This window comes from Glycine max, chromosome 9, assembly GCF_000004515.6.
Source record: "Glycine max cultivar Williams 82 chromosome 9, Glycine_max_v4.0, whole genome shotgun sequence".
Taxonomy (NCBI): Eukaryota; Viridiplantae; Streptophyta; class Magnoliopsida; order Fabales; family Fabaceae; genus Glycine; species Glycine max.
In genome coordinates, this window is record NC_038245.2 from 46,313,918 (window position 1) to 46,337,487 (window position 23,570).

Sequence of the window (23,570 nt, forward strand, 5' to 3'; positions counted from 1 at the left end):
AATTTCGAAGAAATTTTCGTTTGTATATGGTTATTTATAGGATAATTTTTTTATTATATAACTCATAAAAACAGTCATTGTACATATTGGATTTCTTTATCCAATAACATATGATATTATAATTATAATTATTTGGATTTGGGCAGTATCAACCTATATATGTATTGGACCCAACAAAGATCTAGATCCAAAATATTTTTATGGGTCTGACTTAGATCACATCCATCAAAGTTAGGTGCTCCAAAATCTTACTAACCTTTTTAGAGCACATTATTATTACCTAACACTTTTGAATTTTTTGGAGAGTTAATGTGTTAGGACCAAATTATGTCACATGTGACTTACCTGTATATGAATTTTATAAACAAACAAAGGAGGTCTCAAACTATTGAAGCATCAACTAATTTGAGTATCAATATATCTTTGCAAGCATCTCATTCACCCATAAGCTATGAAACACGGACACCCCAGTTTCTTGCCGTGTCCGGTGTCCGACACGCGTCCATGTCAGTGTCTGACATCGACACGACACCCGTACTACGTTCTATATTTTGGACATTACAGGTGTCCATGTGTCTTTGTCCGTATCGTATCCGGTGTCCGTGTCGGTGTCGATGCTTCATAGCCCATAAGATCCATCACACCATAAGATCGGAGGAATACAAACCACAAGAAAAGGGTGTCTAATTACATCCTAAATCTTTGCTCATACATTATACAAATATTAAACTAATATATATATATATATATTTTATCAATTGCTTATTTATTTTTGGAAGAATTAAAAGTGTGTTTGAATTAACATTAAAAACACATTAAATGAAAAAATTACGCATTTCATCGCAAAAATTTCAAGCAATTATATTATAACTTTTATCTGAAAGTCTGTTGATATTCAATTCAACAGCTTGCCAAACACACACTTAGTTGATGATACAAAGTATATATATCATTAGGGTATACTAATGGAAGATAGATGTGCTTGAAATGAATGGAGATCCAATATATGCACCAAAATAAATATATTTTCTAATATATAAAACAATTTTATTTATAATACACCAACACAATCAATTCGTAGTATCTTTGCTCCACTAGGCGAAATGCAAAATTGAATTTCTCTAGTGTCACAGCAAAGAGTCCACTATTCCCCTGTAGTTTATCTACAGTCCTACTTCAGGGTCTTCTTTGTTGATGCCATTATCATTGTTCCCTTGAAATTTGATATATTTATACCACCTAGCCATTAGTACATAAATTACAAGGTCTGCTGCAGTGAGTGCTGCTAAGAGGAAGTAAAACATATCCAAATGTCCTTTGTTCAAGTTTCCTGGGATCCATCCTGGCATCTCATCAGTGGCAGAAATCTTCATCACAATTGCAACAAGCAAGCTACTAACGTAGTTTCCTAGTGATATTGAAGTCATGCAAAGTGCACTACCAAAGCTCTTTAATCCATCAGGTGTTTGTGCATTGAAGAACTCTAATTGACCCACATACATGAAAACCTCTGATGCTCCCACAAGCACATATTGTGGCACTTGCCAAAATATGGAAAGCGAACTAGACCCTTCACATTCATTGCAATCTTCTATTGCATTCTTTAGCCTAAAGTGTTCTACCAATCCTGCTGAGACCATGGCCATAATTGCTAGGACTAGGCCAATTCCCATCCTTTGAAGCTCAGTGAGTCCTTTTGATTTCATTGTTCTAGCCACGAGAGGGTCGAGAACTCGCCTATAAATGAAGATGACAACAGCTACACTTAGAATGTCAAAGGTGGACATGCTTGCTGGAGGAATGTGGAACCTTGAAATTCTGGTGTCCATGGCATCACCTTGCTCCACAAAAAGTGACGCCATTTGAGCAAAAACAACTGAGTACAATATGGTGCATAGCCAAATTGGGAGTAGTCTTAGTATGCATTTCACTTCTTCTACTTGTGTCACAGTGGATAGATACCATGGACTGCATTTACTCTCTTCCATTTGTTTGAAATTCTTTGATGTGATAAATGCTGCTTTGTCTAAGAACCTACAAAATCAATGAAAATCCCATCAGTTAGTCGCTAACATATACCAATTCTTTAAAAAACGAATTGGACTGTACTAGCACTCTATACTCTTATATTTTAGAAGGAACATCTTAATAAATGGTAATTTAAATTTGTTAAAATACTTTTAAGGGTATAACTTGTTAAAACAGAAAAATTAAAAATTATACAGCCGTACAGCTATTGTTCTACTTCTTTCATCAAAATTAATATTTTATTTTAATAAGCACCGTCCCTTTTCTTTTTGTATAAGATAAACAATTTTTGTTGAAATAGAAGAGGATCACTGTTCCAGATAAAACTCTCCCACTATTTAACGCGTTGCATATTCTGTGTTCAAACTTTAAAGAATTAGTTAAACGGGAACAATTCTATGCCATTGATCCACTCATTTTGGTGAATGATGATCACTATGCACTTTAGTTATTACTATGAAATATTAATTTTGATAAGAGAATTTCACAAAATTGCTATATTGAGATGAAATATCAGTTTTAATTAGTAAACCCAATTTATCTGAGAGAGGGGGAGAAAGAGAATTATAAGCATACCTGAATCCTTCGGTGTGGAGCATTTTTCTCCCTTCATTGGTTGAGAATTCATCAACCTCGTAAAGTTTATCATCTTGTAGCACCTTGGCCTTCCATTTTCTTGTAGCAGCCACAAAAACTTGGCAAAATCTAGGAAGAGGGTTTCCATTAGGCTTAAAGTATCTATACCTTCGTGTGCCACAAAGAAACAAAATCAATGCCAGAGCAGCAGAGCCAGCTGAAGCCCAGAACCCCAAAGTCCATAGTCCATCATCCTCAAAATAATTCAATATGGTGTTGGAGAAGAGTGACCCAATGTTCAAAGCCAAATAAAAATAGCTGAAAAATACAATTTTTGAATGTTGTTCCCTGGGATCTCCTTCATCAAATTGATCAGCCCCAAATGTAGCAATGTTAGGTTGGTATCCTCCATTTCCTAGAGCTATTAGGTATATGGAAACATAGAATAAAATCGTTTGGTATGATGAGTGTGATCCACATGGTAACTCTTTATTTCCACAACCACTAGGCTTCAGTAGAAATATGTAAGATGATAGTGATAATGACACCAAACCCTGTTACGTAGAACATAATAACTCATGAACAAAAATGATATTGGAAATATATTAACAATGAATATTAGTCTCTTTATTCTTTTTAAGAGAAATGAATATTATTCTCAAATTAAAATGCTTTAGATTGAAAATTTGTTTTTACATTATGAATTTATTTTATCAAGAAAATAATGGAAAGTAAATTAAATTGGCTTACATTATGTTTACTAGTTTTGAGGGTAGTAGATTTATCGAGTGTTATATATTATCCTTAATTTTATTATTTATCATTTTTAAAAATAAAAATCTATTTAACTTTCATTTTAAATTTCTAAAAATAATATTAATAACTATTTTTCAATTAAACATTACCATAAAATCAAGGTAATAAATAAGAGAAATAAAGAACATACAAAAAACTTATAAACATTTTTTAATTGTAATTTTAAAATTAATTACTTTTCTTTTTAAAATATAAACAACCGATTAAAAAATATAAAAAAATAATAAATATGGCATGGTAAGGACTAAGGAATTATTTGTGTTATGAATTATTTACTAAGGTTGGATAAAATCCTAACTATTTAATATTTACAAAGTAAAAATAAATACAAAATGGTTCTATAATTGTTATATGTAAACTTCTTATAGAGTTTATTATCAATAAAGATATGTTTTGTACCAACAACATGAAAATGGAATGAACATTCCCACAATCAAGAGAAGGATGAAACACAGGACCAAATTATTTCCTTAGGTAGGACCTAATGGTGGCCCCATATATATACTTATAAATTTGAAAGCGTATGACACATATCATTTTCCATATCGACAGCGCCGAGTAGCATCACACTGTAACCACAAACACTGCCACAAGATGTCTTACTCCACTCTCCAATGTTGACATTATCATTAGAGGTATTTGCAAGCCATGAAGTTATATTAATTTGTCTTTCAGTATTCTAAATTCAATTAGATATTTCTTAAAAAAATGAGCTTAGCCATAAACACGAAAAAATCCGACAGCATATGATGCTAATTAACATTGAATCGTATTAGTCCAAAAAGTTAGATCATTAATTAGATGCTAGCTTCTGTATACAATATGGATAACTTACAATAACAAATATGACCTGGAAGATGGCACAGGTCATATACCTTCCCCAGTAAGAGTCACTAAGAAAGGCTCCAAGAAGAGAGAAGAGGTAAACCGTCCCTGTCCACTTGCTCACACTGTTGGCTGCTTCAGCATTATCTTGACCCATCACTCTCGTCAAAAACAGTACCAAATTCACTCCAACTCCAAAGAATGCCAAAGTAGCAAGCCCTTGATTCACTATTAGAGTACGCAATTAACCAAGTAAACTAATAAATATATCACTCATCAATCACATTTTCTTAAAATATCAGATACATAAAATTAAATATAAATTATGCTATATATATATATATATATATATATATATATACATATATTAGATTAGAAGAAAATTAAGACTTTTATAATGTGAACAACTTTTTTATTACTTTAATATATGTTTAAAAATGGCATAGATATCATTAGATAAGGATAATTTTTTTTTAAAAAAAACTTTCTAATTTATTTATGAATTTTTATTATAACTTTTATAATTTTAATTTAATTTAAAATAAAATAGGCACACGGAGATAAGGAGAGTTTTAAAAAAAAATCTACGCTGTGATTAATTGTGGATGATATTCAAAGAAGAGAAGAAAAAAAAATGTAAATAATGAAGTAATAGAGAGAGTAAGGAAAATGAGAATTTCACTTCTACTTGTGTACTCTAATTTATAAATAGAGAATATATATAATTTATTGGTTGTATAGTTGAAGAGTTGAGTGATATATACCTAAAATCAAAATTGCAGCAACCCAGTCACCCGTTTTCTTTCGAACTGCAGGATGACCATGGCTATCAATAGCTCCATCGGATGTGCAAACCTGGTGCTCCTTATTAATCTTTTCTTCCATTGTGTCCTGAAATATTTAGTCATAAGAAAATCAAATATTATAATAGTACGTTATTACAGTTTTATCGCAATTCTTGCTAAATTACAACCTAGAGTTTATTTTATCATACTATCAACTAATATATAAAAAATCATCTTAAGTATAATTATTAAAAAACAGTAAATTTATCATATATATAGCAACCTTTGATAATCAATACATTATAAACAAATTAAATCAGCAAAAAGAAAAAATATGCTGGAAAAAGTGAGCATATTGTTTTATTTTTCAAGGAAGTGTATTATTGTTGGAACATGTTCTTTTCATCTTAAGCACCGGACATTTTCCTCCATCTCTTGCATGTGCATTGAGACATGTTCAATAAAGTAGGAAAGTAATAAAAACTTTGATCATAAATTAACTTAACGATGAAGTCATATATAAGCAATCCATGATCACGATATTGCAAGCAAAAATATCTTGAAAAGATCAGTTGGACATGAGAGGCAGCAAGATTATTAAAAGATCGACCAGATTCATTGTTGAGGGAGAATACATTGAATAAATAGGTTATATATTATCTCTTTACACGTGGAGGAGTTGGAATATTTAGGGAATGCAAGATCACGATTCACTGATAAGTATTGGTTAGTTTGATATTTTAAGAGATAATATTATTCAATAAATATATACAACAACTTATATAAAATAAGAGAGATAATTAAGAAAAAAAATATGATGGATGATATATATATATATATATATATATATATATATATATATATATATATATAATATGGAGAAAAATAGAAAGAAAAAATATTATTGCATGAATTATTATATAATTATATTGTATGAATATGATATTTCATATTTTAATATTTAGCTACTTGTCACCTTTTTTTTTTCAATTGGCAATAAATTTCACGTGCATCATGTAAGTGTCATAATTGTATATATTACGCATAAAGGCAAAACCCAGCACAAGACTTTGCTGCCCTCCAGATTTTAGGAGCCTTTTGAAGTTTCAATATAACTAACTATATAACACATGTGGCACGTACTCACAGAGTGGTATACATGCCATCATATTAATCAGGATATATATTTAAAGGGATAAAATTTAGATGTTCTTTAGATATTTTTATATTATTTCTAATTAAAATTGGAATTTACTTTACTAATATGCACAATATAATTCAGCACTTAACGTTGTCATTTAATTTTCAAGGAAAATCTACCTCTATTTGTGATTAAAAAACATTAACTCTAAAAATACTTAAAATAGTTACATCTAATTAAATTTTTTTCTTTTAGAAATTGGGGAGCTTTCACAGTTCCCATTCATGTGTGCATTTAATCAAAGCAAAAGAGAAATAAAATAAAATAAAGGATCGGAGGAGATAAATAAGTACTCACTGGTGAGGATAATTAAACTCAACTAGAAGATAAACCGATGAGGATGATCTCCTCCCTAGCTATAAAACCTTATTTACCAGGATAAAAGAAAACACGAAAAAAATAAAATGGAAAATAACACTAACTAACCTTTCTAAGAAAATACAAACAACCCATTAATTACTGGGACTAATCTTGCAAGAAGAAGAACTGAACGATTGGAAGCGTCGATGAAGAGATTTTGAATAAATGAATTTGATTGATAACAAGAGGTATCTGCATGTAGGTATGGGCATGTATATATAGAAGTTGGGTGGAGATTTAATGGCTAGGATTTACACGTAGAAAGTGACAGATAAATTAAAGAGGGTGTCTCTTGCCGTTTCACAGGAAAATTTTGAAGAAACGTGATAAAGTTTGATACATATCACTTACTAACAACATATCACAATCATTATGAATTTGATAGAGTATCACGTTTTGGGTGTACTCTAATTAGGAAAGCTGTCACTGATAATTACATATTTGAAACATGCGTGCCCAACATTCAAAATGTACTTATATAATTATTTACCTTTACAATTAACTTTTTTTTAATTATTATTATTTTTATCTAGAGCACATATATTTTATATTTTTTTAGAGACAATTTTATTTTAATCAGATAGAATTATTATAATATTTTTAAATATTTAACTTAATTATATATTCAGAATTTGAAATATTTAATTAAGTTGGAATAACTCATATCGGATGTATGTGCTAATAAAGTTATATTTATTAATTATAACAAACTAGCTGAGAGATAAAGTTTATCATGATAATAAATATATTTTAAAAAGTATTATTACTATAAAAGTAAGAATCAGGTCTAAGACATTTAAGATTGAATTTTAATGATAACAAAACAAACATGTATAAATAAAAACAAATATTTTTAAGTAGATTGTATCGTCTCATTGTTTCGTCTAAGTAGAAGACAACTTGATGTGTCTAATAAGCTTCATCCATCACTTAACTTTAAACTTCGTCTCTTGCATGATTGTTCATTGTACAAGAATGTTATCAAGAGCCAAGACTACTTCAAGGCATTCAAACAGATAAGTAACTTGGTGTATCCAAAAAACCTGAAGCTCATAGTCTTATCCAAAAGAAACAAAAGATAGAGTTTATCAATTTTTTTGCATCTCGAAGAATGTAGCTGACACACACAAAAAAAGTAGACGATAAATTATACATTAAAAACAAAAGTTGGGATATGTGTGCACAAATACGGAAGCCTTTATCTATAGCATTAATTAACAAAGTACAGAAAGAGAATATAAAAACACTAATTATCTTAATATCCTTATCAAAATGAAAAAAAATAAAAATTAATACACATTAACATTCGTTTCGAAGAAGGGGAAGAAGCTCATAACAAGTCTTAGAGTTGCCCATAAAAGCCTAAAAAATCAACATATTACAAAGATCGAACAGAATGAAAAACTTGCATTTATTACCGTCATTTATTTTCAATTAATTATTGAATATTATAGTATCATTTATCTCAAATTAACTAATGATAATCTAGAGTTATCTATTACTTCAAATTTCTATAGTTAAAGTTAAATATGAAAAGACTTATTAAAAAAATAATATTTGGTTGTGGAGCCTGAGAGCTAATTTCTTCAACCAAGTACAATATGATTGAAAGAATTAATACAGGCAACACAATTTAATGAACCTTTTATATATACTCTATTTATATACTTTACTTTAGCCCTTTAGCCATATACAGTAGATGTAGAATCTCCAACAAAAATCTCCACACATAATATATATATATATATATATATATATATATATATATATATATATATATCAAGAGTTAAGGTTACAAGTACAAGAGGAACCCAGCTGAAGTTTGTATTATATCATTTTGTATTTAGGGTTATTTATAAATAATATCATTTTAAAAGAACTTCGGTTCATTTATGTTTTAATATAATAGCCATAATTACTGAAAGGAAATATGGTGCAAGTTACGTATCAGTGTAAGGACCTGGCTTATGTCTTCATAATTAAAAAAATTAGCTTAGCAAACGAAACAAACAAAATTATTGTTTGGAGAAGCTTATAAATTAAGAAAAATTCATTTTGGAATGCTTCCTATGTGCAACTTGTGCAAACTATGCAATTGTTTGGGTGCAGTTGCGCCTTTAGCGTGGAATATTGTCGATGGAGCACACCATGCTATGAGCTAGATATTCCATTTAAGACACTATGAGCTGGATCGCAGTTAAATAAAGTTGCGTAGGACAATGTTGAAACGTGTATCTAATTGTATATATACTATATAGGAATGTTCCAAGTGCCATACAAATATTTTCATCATACCTAAAAATATACCATTTACTTATTAAATAGCTATTTAGAAGATATACAACAACTAGAATTATTCAAAAGTCTTACAAATTCATGTTGTGTTTGAAATCAGTAAAAATAAAAACTGTTTGCACCCAAAATCTAGAATCGACTTATTTCAAACCAATTTGATGATTTGAATAAAAATTAAAACATATATAAAATTTATGATAAAATATAAACTTTGATTTAAAAATTAAATTTATTGTATGCATATTTAAAGATAAATCAAATTAATTTTATATTAATAACATAATTTATTACTCTTAATTATGGCAAGTTATATAAATTAAGTAATGAAGGTAACTAAGATCAATTAATGAAATTAATATCTCAGAAAGACAAAATTAACGAGTTCAAAAATATTTCTACTAATAACATAATTTTGTCAACTTGGCTTTTTTTTTTTCTCTCTCTCTCTAACTTTCAGCATTTCTATTCTATCTTTTCTTTCCACCCCCAATCTCTTTGTTTTAAGTTTTTCTTCTTTAATTTCCAATTTGAGAACTTAAGTCAAAGCTTTGAGCTTGACACAGTGCAGACGAAGTCAGAGTCATCCTGAAAATTGGGTTGAAACTAAGCAAAATGTTAGGTTGACTGTGTCCAAATTGGCTTTTAGTATATATGAACTGTGAAAGACACGCGTGCCATATTCAATTGGCATACGTCTTATATTACTTTATTGTGCAATTAGTTGTCAAAAGCGAAAAGCGTTGCTTTTTATAAGTGGCGCAGCTTGCTTATATTGTAGAAATGAATATGCTAATATCAGCGATAACTTATGCTGCTTATCATTTTGCAGACATACAAATCTGCCTTTTCAAAGCTTTCAAGCAGGGCGGCTTAAGTAATAGGATTTAATTTAGAACCAAATTGCCACATGTGGGTTTTACACTGTTCAATAAAATGGAATGAAAAGAAATGAAAGTGTGAAGAATAAAAAGAGATGAAAAAAGTAAGAAGAGAGTTAGGTTATTTGTTTGATGTGAAAAAGATTAAAAAATAGATAAAGTATTTAAATTAAAGTGATTTAGTATATAAGAAAAAAACAAAAAATAATCATTTATTCAATTCCCATTTTACTCCAACTAAAAAGAATTCACTTTTTTTTCTATGAAAACTCTCTCTCTCTCTCTTTTTTTTCAAAATGAACAAGCTTATATACGATTATGCCTCCTAATTGATCATGTCTTCATGCCTAAGGCATAATCGATTATTTGCAGTAAAAAAAGTTACCATAAGCATATAATTGATTATGCCCAAGTTAAGGCATAATCCATTATGCGCCTTTACAGTTTTATTATATTAATATTTTAGTTATAATGTTCTTTTCAAAAAACCGAAAAATATAATTGAAACAATAGTGAATAAAATCATACCGCCTCTTGTAGATTAACACGTGAGTTTTTTTTAGCTTAATTAATAATTTAGAGTTTATAAAATAGAGGATAAAAGATGTTAAGTAGCCAGGAGTTAATAAAATGAAATCAAATAAGACAGACCTTAAATTAGGCTTTACAATTAATTAAAAGAATATATGAAACTGAAGACAAGTTGGAATCTGATGCATAGATTTTGGTTGTTATTGGGCATTAGGTCGGTCCCACGTTTGAAGCAGATTTTGTTTGTTGCATCACTAAGACATGCAGACCAATTTGGGCAATGTGATTGAATTGCTTTCCTGGTTATGTTGTTATGTGTCGTCGAAATTGCCTCCGATTTAGACTAGTAGTTGTGGCCATCATCAGACCATTGTATTATTTTGTGTAGTTGGATATACATCCCCTTCTTCCACTCGCATTTCTTTCTTCTAATGCCATCATGATTTAATTAGCTCATACGCTACTGTACTACTTTGGACGCATGCACCTTGCAATTGAATTACTCCACTTTCTTTTCTTTTATGTCTTTTTCACATTTTCTTTCTGGAAAAGAAAAGAAAAGATAGAAGTAAGTAAAAAGTAATAAATGATGTGATGCAAAAAAAATCTTATTAATATCTTTTATTTTTCGATCTCCATCTTTTCCTAGGTTTCATTATTCTGCATGCCTCTGATTTTTCGCCAAATTTTAATTAGGTCTTTGAGTTTTTATTTATTTTTTGATTAGGTCCTTAATTAACGGGGCACACTTGGAAAAAAAAAAATCAAGCATCTATTTAAAAACGACAAATAATTTATGGACCTAACTAAAAAGTTGTGAATTTGCATGTCAGTATTTTCATCCTTCTATGTTCTAATTAAATGAGATATAAAATCTAAGAATATGAGTTTAGAATTTGCAGAAGTAAGAATATAGGCTTGAAGAGGTTGACAAATTTTTAATTAGGTTCATAACACTATATTTATCATTTTTAAATAGGTTCTTGAACTATTTTTTTTTCAATTGAATTCCTATCTAAACTTTTATTTATTGTTTAATTAGGTCCCTATTGGATCTTTGTTGGATCACAAGTTCAAGAATCCAATAAAAAAATTTAAAAACTAATAACTAAAAATTTGGTAAAAGTTAAAAAACCTGCTGAATAATTAAACTTTTTTTTATCATATCGTATTGTTCATTATATTTAGACTTTTCTCTTATTTTTCTTCTCTATAAATATCTATAAACAGAGGTGTACAAGAACTTGGGTAAAAAAGATATGAAAAATGTGAAAAAGAAAAACCAGTTATTCACTCAAGCTAGATAGGTATATGTCACTCGACTTTGGTGCCAGTCATAACTTTGCATTTTGATATGACACGTTATTTCAGCCACAATATTTTACATGATATAGAGTTTTCACTAAGGACTTACAAAAAAATATCAACACTAAGTTTACAAGTAAATTTTAACTAGAACCGGAGAATAATATCTTAATATGACCATCAGTACGTTTTACTATCTGTTTAAAATGGTATCATCAAAATTAAACGGCCTAGATTATTAGTTTTGAATACCTTCTAAAATCAATTCTTACTCCTAAAATTATAGTGAAAATTTTAAAAGTTGAAGTACGTACCTATTTATTGTTTTGATCTTTAATGTGATTTTAGTAGAATTAAAAGCTAATTCAAACACACTATATTTGTTTGAGATGGTAACAATATTGCGATTGGGTGGAGGTGATTAGGGGCGTGAAAAAAAAAAATAAACCGAACCATTTTAAATTTAAACCAAATAGAATTTAAAAAACATGATCATTTTGAGAAAAAAAAATGAACCAAATCACTTTTTGAAATTGGTTTTGGTTTGAATTGAACCATTTTTATAAAATGGTTTGATTTGATTTTGTAAAAACTGAATCATATGTGTGCATAAGATGATTAACCAAATGGAACTGAATCAAAACTTAAAAAGAACTGAACCCATTTGATAAAAAAAACAAACCAAACCATTTTACAGATATGGTTTAGTTTGAACGAAATTGATTTTATAAAATAAAATAATTTAGTTTGGTTCAATTTTCTAAAAATCTTTTTTACATAGCCCTAGAGGTGATAATTTATTGTGGCGCGTAATCACCCAAACAAGGTTTTAGGTGAAGGCAACATGTGGCCACAGGCTAGCTAGTGTGATTTTTTTATTTTTTTTATAAATTATGACACTTGTGCATTTTTTAAAATGTATATTTTTTTTAGGCAATCTCGCTCCGAGACTTAATTTTCATATGTGGAGATCTTTTTCGAAAGATTCAAACCTTAATTTCGCTCCATTGTGAAGGATTAGCCCTTCCACTACATGTAATCTTGTTGGTATAGTTGTCAGTTTACTTTTAGAGTGTATACGTAGAAGGAAAAGAAATATAAAAGAAGAGAAAAAACTTAATAGATAAAATAAATTAAATACATGAGAATGAAGAAAGAAAAAGAAAAAAAATGAGATAGAAGTGGGATAGAAGAGAAACTGGATATATGTTTAGTATTTTTCCATTTTTTTTTTATATTAAAACCCTATAATAATTATATATTAGTAATTTATTATGTACATTATAAAAAGTATTTATGTATAATTAACATTTATAATACAAATATTTTTAAATATATAAATAATCATACTATAATTAATTTAGAGCAATATATGCTTTTACTTCTCAAAATATTTGAAATTTAGTTTTAATCCTTATAAAAATTAAATAGTTTTTAATTCTTATATTTACTTAAAAGTGATGTGATTTTAATTCTTCATCAAATCTAAAAATGTGTATTTTTTTAACATATAAGAACTAAAAACATATTAACTTGGCTCAAAACAAAGGGTCAATTAAGTTAATACAAGTTGAAAAAAAATCAATTTAGCATTGAAATAGTGTCAAGTTACCTGATGTAATTAGGATGGCATAATAACCGACACTTAATAACGCTTTTTTAGTATCATCCCTAATCACAAGCAAGGCAACAGAAACAACTTCCCATATATAGAAGAATCGGACTTTCAATGCTTAGGACTTACAAATAGTAAGTGAAAAAATGGGGTTCCATTTCACAGGAAAAGTTGGGATAAATATGCAAGGAAGGAAATTTGGAAGAAGCGTGATAAGGTTGGACACTTGTAATTAATAAAATCACATGCCATAGTCATTGATAATGCAATAACATGGCCACAGTTGGCAAAACATCATGTTTTACGTGTATCTGTAATTAGGAAAGCTGTCAATGAAAATGACATATTTGAAATGAGCATGCACAAGCATAAAGTTTATATATTATATTTTTTGGGGGTGTCGGTTAAAAAAATGCATATATATTAGTTTAGTTTATGAATAATGAAATAACATTAATGCAGTCTAATAATTTGATTGATTGAGTGTGTGAGTTATTATAATTTTTTTATATTTATCTTTAATTCTTATAAAAATAAATAATGAAAAGAATAGCGATACTTTTAATTTCATTGAGATATTCTATAAATATAGACAAAGCAAAATTTAACAAAAAAAATTGTATTTAACAAACAGAGTAGTTAAAACATATATAGTCAACCTTTTATAATCATATATATATAAATTGGTATACTACCTATTAAGTTAGTATTTAATTAAATTTTTTAACTAAATACTTCTTTTCAGTTCATATAATACGACCTTAATCTTGAAAGCGGTATAAATAAATATTAATTAGCTGACTCCTAAGAACTTCAGTTAGCAAAAAGCTAGCGGCTCTAATATTTATATTTATTAAAAAAAAGAATTCTTTCAATGAAACAATTTTCATATCAAAAAAGAAAAATTTGCACAATAATATTTTAATCAAACCTTATTTAATTTTGATTCTAAAATATCTACATAAAAAGAAAAACCCCGTCACAAATGAAATGACTCGAGATTCAATTTTGTCAACTTATTTTTCTTCTTCTCTAACCTTTAGTATCTCTCTATCTTGCCCCCTTTTTCTTTTTGTTTGTTTGTTTTTTCGTCAAAGCTTTCAACTTCGCTTCTCGGAGACAGGGGACACGAAGTCAGTGTCATAATCCTTAACTTTAAAAAAGAGAGTTCATTTGGTCAAATGCACCAAGTCCTTTTCATTATTTCCATATTTGTTTGGTTGGTTTTTAGTCCAAATTGGCTCCAGTATGATCGTGAACGTGAAAGGCACTTACCACAATATTTATTTGGCTTACGTTACATAACATTTTTTCTTTCTTATTTACAACATATTTTTTCACATATATTTTCCTGATGGGAAATACTAACATAAAGAATAATACGCAGCAATAATAATATCTTCAACGTGCAAGAATCAGCGGAGGGTACTAACAAATATAAAGTAGAAAAGTAAAAACCAGAAGCACACGTAAGACATAAATTAACAACCACCGTGATCTCACCCTGTTCTCAAAGGAAATCATAAACTGTTACCAAGTCAGTTACGAGACACGAACAGATAAATTAGATTCTATCCATTTAACACATCTGATGCATATAAAACCGTCAATAACTGTCCAACCGTTTCAAATTTTCAGATCAATTCATGCACTATGTATAAAACCTTCCATCCAAATCCACCATTTCAATTCCTTACACACATGAATATGAATCTAAACAAACAACAAATCGGCATCAAAACATGTCTGCCTAGTTAATTGTGTAACATGTAACATATGTACGTGTGTTGTGTTGTTTTTTTATTGTTTCCTTACATTTTTTTTATGTTTGTGAAAATAATGGTCAAGGATCAACAATTCTATTGGTTTTGTTAGGTTTGGATTATTGGTTGGATAAATGTGCTTAATTAACTGTCCGATTCTATGTTCATTCTATAATGACATTATTGATTCAAATGAATTTAATTTTTAGTTTTAGAATATTCATTTTTGTACCATTGCTTTTCTAAAACTGGATATTATTTGTTAGAAAACCGATCAGATTGAATATCAATGTATGATCCATGTTAGTACATCATTGCGACTCTTGTGACAATTTATAGTTTTTGTTTAGTTCACTTTTGTTTCTACTTTTGAGATTCTATAATTTTAAGAGGTCAAGTCTCACTTCAAAGGAATTTTCGTTTGTATAAGGTTATTTATAGGATAACCTTTTTATTATATAACTAATAAAAATACTCTCTGATATATTTACTTTAGCGCGTTTGAATCTCTTTTTTCATATATTCATTCAACTATTAGAGAATGAATTCCACAGGAGAAGATGTATATTGTAAGGTTGGGAGACAAATAACCAGGCAAGAACAAGATTTTAACATGAAAAATTTCCTATAATAAGGATAAAAATTACAAGTCATCTTTCGACCAAAGAAGTATTTTTACTATGATCAAAGTTGTTGCTGTGAGCAATTTATCTCACATTTCAGATTATTGATCAACGATTCCATCGTTGAAAATTAAGAATTATGTCTATTGAATCTATTATCTAAATTTAAATTTAATTATAATCCCATAATAAACAAATCTCAAGTCATGTTTGGACGTTTGACTCTTTGGTGAGTATGTTAGTTAAACACTTAGCTTTTCATCTTTCTTTTTGTTGTTGTTATCACAATATTTTTTAATTCTAATTTGATCCATTTATCCTTTAAACAAGTGAGACAAATAAATTTATACACATTGGGCCTCTAATTCTCCCCCATAGGAATGAAGTTCAAATTAAAATGGAACACTTGCTTTCAAAATAATCATGTTCATACACAATCAAATATTAAATATATGCACATCTCTTGTGACAAAGATTTGAACTTTAATTTATTATGTTTTGAAAGGCTAATTTCTTATACTAAATCCAAACTCTATATCTACACAACTTAACCTTTTATTGCTAGTGAAAAGGGACCCTCGAGATTATTTTTGGTCATTGCTGGCAAACTATAAAAAAATAGAAAATAATAAGCAAATATCTTTTTCACTTATCATTTTGCGGATTGTCTGACTCATCAATGTAAAACTTTCAACCAAATTTTCTGGGTTTCACCTTCCCTTGGATAAGCACAAAGATTATACGTCAGTAAGTTCAATAAGGATTTTTTTTTTGATTTCTTATGTTTATTAATTTCTTTAAGTGTCCCTTAAGATTGTGCAATATAATGTGCACAAATTTTATATATAGAAATAAATAAACAAAGCCGATGCTGTTCCTCCTTATAGTTTGGCGGATGATTAAAAGAAATGCTTCAGATTGTGCAATACTGCAATATGTTCCCTAACTAAATAAATTAATAGGCAGAAGCAGCTGATTACTTTTTCCAGTGACTTAGTGGTCTGACTCAGCATTTTGATAACTTGCAAAAAGATAATTGCGTGGTTTCCACTATCTTGGACATAAATAGATTGACTACGCCAGTAAGTTTAATTAAGAAAAGAAATGTTTTTTTGACAAGAGAAAAGAAATGTTAATTACAGTTATATAGGCAAAGCCAGATTTGGTTAGGCAAGAAGAGTCCTTGAAGGTGTGAAGTCCTCTTTAATATTATGCTGGCAGTGGATCCAGCTGTTTAACATACGACAGTTTTGTGTGTGTGTGTGTGTTATGCGCTGTTTATACTTTTTATTGTTAAAGATTTTATTGGAAAGTTCAGAAGCATTATCATAATGGAAGAGAATTAGAGAATGATAAACAGATGTATGAAATAAATGTTTAAAATGATACAAGTTATTTAATAAAATCACTGAGGTCCAGAGTGTTACGCTTGGTAATATTCAGAATTTCCACTACTCGATAATAATCTTGAAGTGTATGCACCAAAACAAATATATTTTTAATATCAAATATAATTGTACTTGAAATACATCATCGAATACAATCTCTAGTTCTTCTGCTTCAACAAGAGAATAAAGCATAATAGATTTTCTCCTCCATTATTGCAACAAGACTAAATTTAATTTATCAGGTAATATATATATATATATATCTACACCATAACCTCATGATTTTCCTTTTTGATATCTTCTTGATTGTTTCCTTCAAAATTGATATACTTATACCACTTAGCCAATGCAACATAAACCACAAGATCAACTGTTGTTAGTGCTGCTAAGAGGAAGTAAAACCTATCCAAATGTCCCAAGTTTAGGTTCCCTGGTATCCACCCAGGTATGTCACCTTTTGTGGAGATTTTCATCACAATTGCAACAAGCAAACTACTCACATAGTTTCCTAGTGATATTGATGTCATGCAGAGTGCACTGCCAAAGCTTTTCAATCCATCAGGTGTTTGTGCATTGAAGAACTCCAATTGAGGCACATACATGAAAACCTCTGATGCTCCTGTGAGCACATATTGTGGCACTTGCCAGAAAATGGAAAGTGAACTTGACCCATCACAATTGCTACAATCTTTTATTGCAAACTTCAACCTGAATTTCTCTACCAACCCTGCTGAGACCATGGCCATGATTGCAAGGACTAGACCAATTCCCATCCTTTGAAGCTCTGTGAGTTTGGATTTCATTACTTTGGCCACAAAAGGGTCGAGGGCGTGCCTATAGATGAAGATGAAGAATGCCACGCCCAAAATGTCGAAGCTGGACATGCTTGCTGGAGGGATTTTGAAACTTGAAATTCCAGTGGCCATAGCATCGCCTTGCACCACAAAGAGTGACGCCATTTGAGCAAAAACAACTGAGTACATTATGGTGCATAGCCAAATTGGGAGTAGTCTTAGTATGCACTTCACTTCTTCTACTTGTGTCACGGTGGATAGACACCATGGGTTGCGTTTATTCTCTTCTAGCTGCTCCAAATCTTTTGATGTGATAAATGCTGCTTTATCCAAGTACCTAACAAATCAATCAGTATAAATTCCATCAATGACTTGCTACATACTTGTTAACCTCTCATTATTTTTTTTTTTAAAAGAAGTATGCTAAGAATTTAATTATAATTTAGATTTGTTGAAATGCTTCCAAAGACATGTTTTTAGGATAGATCTTAAGGAATAGTGATATATAGACACTTCATATGCAATTTCAAACACTTCATTAGCGTATTAACATACTCTTAACCTACTAGGTTGGCCTATATATATTACTATACTAATGTTTTGTCTAATGTATTAACTTCTAAGAAATGTAGGAATAATTAGCAAATCCAATGTGTGAGAGAGAACGATATACATTATACACACCTAAATCCTTTGGTGTGGAGCATTTTTCTCCTTCCACTGGGCGAGCATTTTTTATCCTCGTAAAGGTTTTCTTCACTTGGTACCTTGACCTTCCATTTTTTTGCGGCAGCAACAAAAACTTGGCCAACCCTAGGAAGAGGATTTCCTACAGGTTTAAAGTATCTATACCTTCGTGTGCCACAAAGGAACAAAATCAATGCAATAGCAGCAGAGCCAGCTGATGCCCAAAATCCCAAAGTCCATTGTCCCTTATCCTCAAAATAATCCAATATGGTGTTTGAGAAGAGCGAGCCAAGATTCAAAGCCAAATAAAAGTAGCTAAAAAATGCTACTTTCGAAAGCCGTTCCTTAGGGTCCCCTTCATCAAATTGATCAGCTCCAAATGTAGCTATGTTAGGTTGGTATCCTCCATTTCCCAAAGCTACTAGGTATATGGAAAGATAGAAAAAAGCCGTTTGGTATGATGAATGTGATCCACATTGTAATTCTTTATCACCACAACCACTCGGCTTCAATAGGGATATGTGAGATGACAATGATAATGAAATCAAACCCTGTCATATGAAAATCATTAGGAATTCTCTTGAACACACAGATATCGTGACATCAAACTCTTGCTCAAGTTTGTCATTAGACCTAATTACATTGTCTCGTGATAATCATTAATTAATTGAAAAATTAGTTAATAATTGTAATTACGATTAAATCATGTATATAAAAAATAAATTAATTATGTATTTGTTTAAATTTTAATAATTATTTTTTTAAACAATAACTGTAACTTTTATTTCACTGTCTAAAATAGGTTCCTCTTTTTAAAAGTTAGATGTCACCGGTTTTCCGCTCCTTCAAAAGCATTTATAATTTACCAAAACAAGTCAAAAGTATGACTGCTCGCGTTATTAAAACTTTGACGACCTAGTTGGCAAAAGGTTTCTAGTTTTTCAAACTTGCATCCAAACCGGAATTTACTAATTTAATATAGCAGTTATTTTGTATAAATCGAAATAAACTTGCTTAACAAATTGATATTAACTTTTGTATTATTGCTTAGTTAAAAAGTTACTATGATTTAAGATGAAAGTTACTAGTAATTATAGCAAGTTTGGTTGAGTTGTGAGAAGTCCCAAATCGCAATTTGGTCAAAACTAAAAGTTTATCTATTTTGACTTTTGCTTAAACTATGATGAATTCAAACATAAAAACCATGCACACTATATTAAGCCTTAATGAACTAGGTTAGGGCAACATTAATTGACAAATGATGTTCTTTGAGGAAGAACACATTTTTGCTGAAGGGTAGATTAGAATTTATAAGCTTGTTTACGTATGTGTATTTGCTTTTCGTTTTGTTTGAATTATTGAGGGGAGAAAAATGTGCAATGAAAATAACTTACAATAACAAATATGACCTGGAAGATGGCACAGGTCATATACCTTCCCCAGTAAGAGTCACTAAGGAAAGCTCCAAGAAGAGAGAAGAGGTAAACCGTTCCTGTCCACTTGCTCACATTGTTGGCTGCTTCAGCATTGTCTTGACCCATCACTCTCGTCAAAAACAATACCAGATTCACTCCAACTCCAAAGAATGCCAAAGTAGCAAGCCCTTGATTCACTGTTAGAGTACGTAGCCAAGTAAACAAATAAATAAATATGCCTAAATCACAAAGTTTTTATAAAAGAATTGGTACATACGTACTAATTATGAAATAATTTAAATAAAATACAAGTTACATGACCACACATAGTTTTATAATTATTATGTTGTCAAGGATCTTAAGATTTGATTAACTTCTTTCTTGCGAATTGTCACCGTATTATTAATATAAAATATTCACTAATTTTATTTATAATTATTTTTTACTAGAAAACTTCTGACCATTTTTTGTGGGATTTTGGTTCTCTTCCAATTAGATTTTTTTCATGCAAGCCGATCAAATCCAAGAAAAAAACGACACATGTTGGTGACATTGGTTTAATGTTTTATTTGGCATGATTATATTATATTATTCTTCTAAAAGTTTGAAAGTTTAAAATTTATAACTCTAAATATTATACATGAGATATGAATTGAGTGATACCTAAAATCAAAATTCCAGTAGTCCAAGTCCCAGTTCTTTTTCGAACTGCAGGATGACCATGGCTATCAATAGCTCCATCTGACGTGCAAACCTCGTTGCCTCTGTTCACCTTTCCCTTGATTTTGTCCTGAATATAATCATAAAATAATTAGATATTAGTTTGATCAGAATCCTAGCTTGAAACATACTTATATATCGTTTAATATGATTGAGGGAAGACGACCAGCTGTCTAATATGACTTGTATTATTTATTACATAAGTTCAAGATGTTTTTAAAAGAATATTTTAATAAAAAATTAGACTGTAAAAAATTAAGCTTATTATGCTAGCTAATAATTATATTGCTATATAAATTTTTATTTATTTTTTAAATGTAGGCCTACATGAAAATTTAAACCGGTTTAACTTATTTATATGTAAAGTTATTAATCTATTTACAAATTCTATTCATAAAATAAGTTTTTAAATAAAATTAATTTTAAGACAAATTACATAAGCTTTTAGAAAATTCATGTTAAATAGATAAAATAAATTCAAGCATATATTAGATTTTGGAAATAAATCGTGCTTAATTTAACTTTCACTATTTGGCAAATTCATATTTAAAATATAAATCAAGAAAAAAAAAACCATATGAAATAAGGTATTTTTATTTTAAGGTACCTAATTAATATTATTACCGAAGGACTGGAAAAGTTTCTGCTGTTTTGACGTGTATTAGTGATCATTCACTGTTTGAGTTCGTGGTTTTCCCAGATACGATGTGCTATTTTGGTAATGAAAAAAGAAGGAAAAAAAAAAAAAAGAGAAGGCATAGAAAGATTCATGCATGCTCAGATTGAGTGAATTTTGTTTCCACTTTGATGCATAATTAATTGAATGTACAGACAGTACTGTGAAAACAACAAGTACATAAAACATTTCACAGAATAGTCAACAGAAATATATAACAACAATAAGCCCTATTCCAAAAGTTGAGAAGTGCATAGAAATCTTAATAAAATATAAATGAAATCATAATATAATAAATTAAGCAATCCATGCTTGCGATTAAATTTGCAAGAAAATATGTCTTGAAAAAGGTTACAAAAAAAGAGAGAATGGTAAATTTGAAGAACAATCGTTCAGAAAAAAAAGAAGAATAAACATGAATCCATGAAAGCATATATTATCTCTTTAATTTCAATCATTAAGGAAATTAGAGTGTAGGAAGGCAAGCAAGATCATGATGCATGCACTGATTATTAGTATTTGTTATTTTGTTTGATATTTCATTATCATATAATATGTATTCAGCAAACCACATGCATAATGCATGCCCTCGAGTTTTTTTATTATCCATTTGAAGTTTCAATCGAGTTACATTTAATTTGTAACCCTGGTGCAATGGTACACGTGTTATATCAAGATAGGCAAACTTTCTAAAGTTGGGAAGTTTTTACATGTTTTACAATATTCATGCATGCATTAGATCGAGTGAGGATTTCAACTAGTTGGATCAAAAAGCATTGACCAAAACCAATGAGGATCACCTCTTATCTACCAAAATGAAAATTTTGAAAAAATTGTACATTAACCGAAACTGACCTTTTTAATAAAATACAAACAACCCATTACTGTGGCTAGTCTTGCACGTTGGGAATGTGAACAGTTGGGGTGGAAGAGATATTTTTGAATAAATGAGTATTAGCAAGGGAGGATTGCAAAAAGATGGATGAGAAATTGAAGAATATAGATCATAGTATATATAGCGCAGTTGGTAGGAGACGTTTAATATACGCTTGGTATCTATACGACAAACAAATTAAAGAGTAGGTTAGGGAAGGAAATGAGAAAAACGGTGACACAGTTTTAGGTGAATTCTAATTAAGCAAGCTGTCAGTCGTAATTGCATAGTTGAAACAAGCGTGCCCAACTTAATTCAAATTATAAATTGTAAAATATGAAAATATTACTTCATTTATGTTTGGTTTGTATTTTTTTTTTCTCTTTTAAAAAAAAGATCGGTTTTAGTTAAAAACAAAAGGAGGCTAAATAAAACTCTCATCTTTTCACTCCCAATTACATCAGCGCGAACGTACTTGACTTAGCACGAGTATGCTCAAGAAACAACGATTTGAAAACCTTGCATAGGCATGCTTCACTAAGCATGACCATGCTCTCAACAAGCCTAGAGTGGTCAATATGGTTGTAGTTTGATGCTTTATCTCTATATTAAGGTCGACGAAGTAATAATGATGATTGATGATATAATTATTCTATGATGATATACTTTGTGATGATCGCGCACATCCATAAGCATCGTTATAGAGATGTTAGCTCGTACTTTGTTTTAGACAAGTAATTACAGGATCCATCTAGTGTAAATATTTGTTAGAGAAAAAGTGCTGAAAAATTACAACACATTCTTTTAATCATACTTTTCTATTGAAATTTATTTAAAATTATAAAAACTTGAGTCTTACGTATCATTTCATTTAATGAATCTCATTCATAATTATAACATTTTTAATTGAGAATATGTTAAAAGAAATGTGTTAAAAATTTCATTATTAACATTTCAAACCTTTTAAGAAAGTCTATAAAAAGGTTTAAATGATGCCTAAATTTTCTGAACTTAAGAAACCTACTTGGCGAAACACATTCCATTTTTTTCACGTGAAATGAAAATTTTAATTTATCTGTCAAGCATCTATAGTTGATTAGTTGTCCTCATTTGATCCTGAATATATCTCCATCCACTAGTATTTCAAGTGAAAGCTTTATTTTCCCCCCTTTGGTCAAAACTCAAAAAGCTTTGTCTCTTCTATACTCTGCCTTTATTATTTAGACCATTAACAGCCGGCCATTATTCACTCTTCTAATTATGATGGGTTATGTTAGTCAACCTTAATTTGGTGCCAGTCACAGCGCTGCGTTGGGATATGACATTAGTTACTTAATGAAGAAATTTTTTACGTGATATATATATAGTATTGAAGAGATTTAATTTTGTTTATTTTGAAAAGAAACATTTTTATT

At 29.6% G+C, this 23,570-nt stretch overlaps 2 protein-coding genes across 3 annotated transcripts; both read right to left on the reverse strand.

Moving 5' to 3' along the window:
- Positions 1 to 1,007: 1,007 nt before the first annotated feature.
- On the reverse strand, positions 1,008 to 6,811 carry LOC100793860 (protein NRT1/ PTR FAMILY 7.3). Of its 2 annotated transcripts, none has more exons than XM_003534400.4 (5): positions 6,658 to 6,811; positions 5,010 to 5,136; positions 4,256 to 4,473; positions 2,605 to 3,158; positions 1,008 to 2,034 (listed from the first exon to the last, which is right to left on the reverse strand). In XM_003534400.4, exons 1-5 carry the CDS (start codon positions 6,682 to 6,684, stop codon positions 1,164 to 1,166), a joined length of 1,797 nt encoding a protein of 598 aa, XP_003534448.1. In that variant the 5' UTR covers positions 6,685 to 6,811; the 3' UTR covers positions 1,008 to 1,163. The 2 variants fall into 2 exon arrangements, with proteins under 2 accessions (XP_003534448.1, XP_040861073.1); XM_041005139.1 differs by lacking the exon at positions 6,658 to 6,811 and adding an exon at positions 5,537 to 5,676.
- Positions 6,812 to 16,946: 10,135 nt separating this feature from the next.
- Positions 16,947 to 22,253, reverse strand: LOC100785911 (protein NRT1/ PTR FAMILY 7.3). Its single transcript, XM_006587691.3, has 5 exons — positions 22,137 to 22,253; positions 20,549 to 20,675; positions 19,865 to 20,082; positions 18,468 to 19,021; positions 16,947 to 18,120 (listed from the first exon to the last, which is right to left on the reverse strand). The coding sequence occupies exons 1-5, from the start codon at positions 22,161 to 22,163 to the stop codon at positions 17,253 to 17,255; spliced, it is 1,794 nt and encodes a 597-aa protein (XP_006587754.1). The 5' UTR covers positions 22,164 to 22,253; the 3' UTR covers positions 16,947 to 17,252.
- Between the last annotated feature and the right edge of the window lie 1,317 nt (positions 22,254 to 23,570).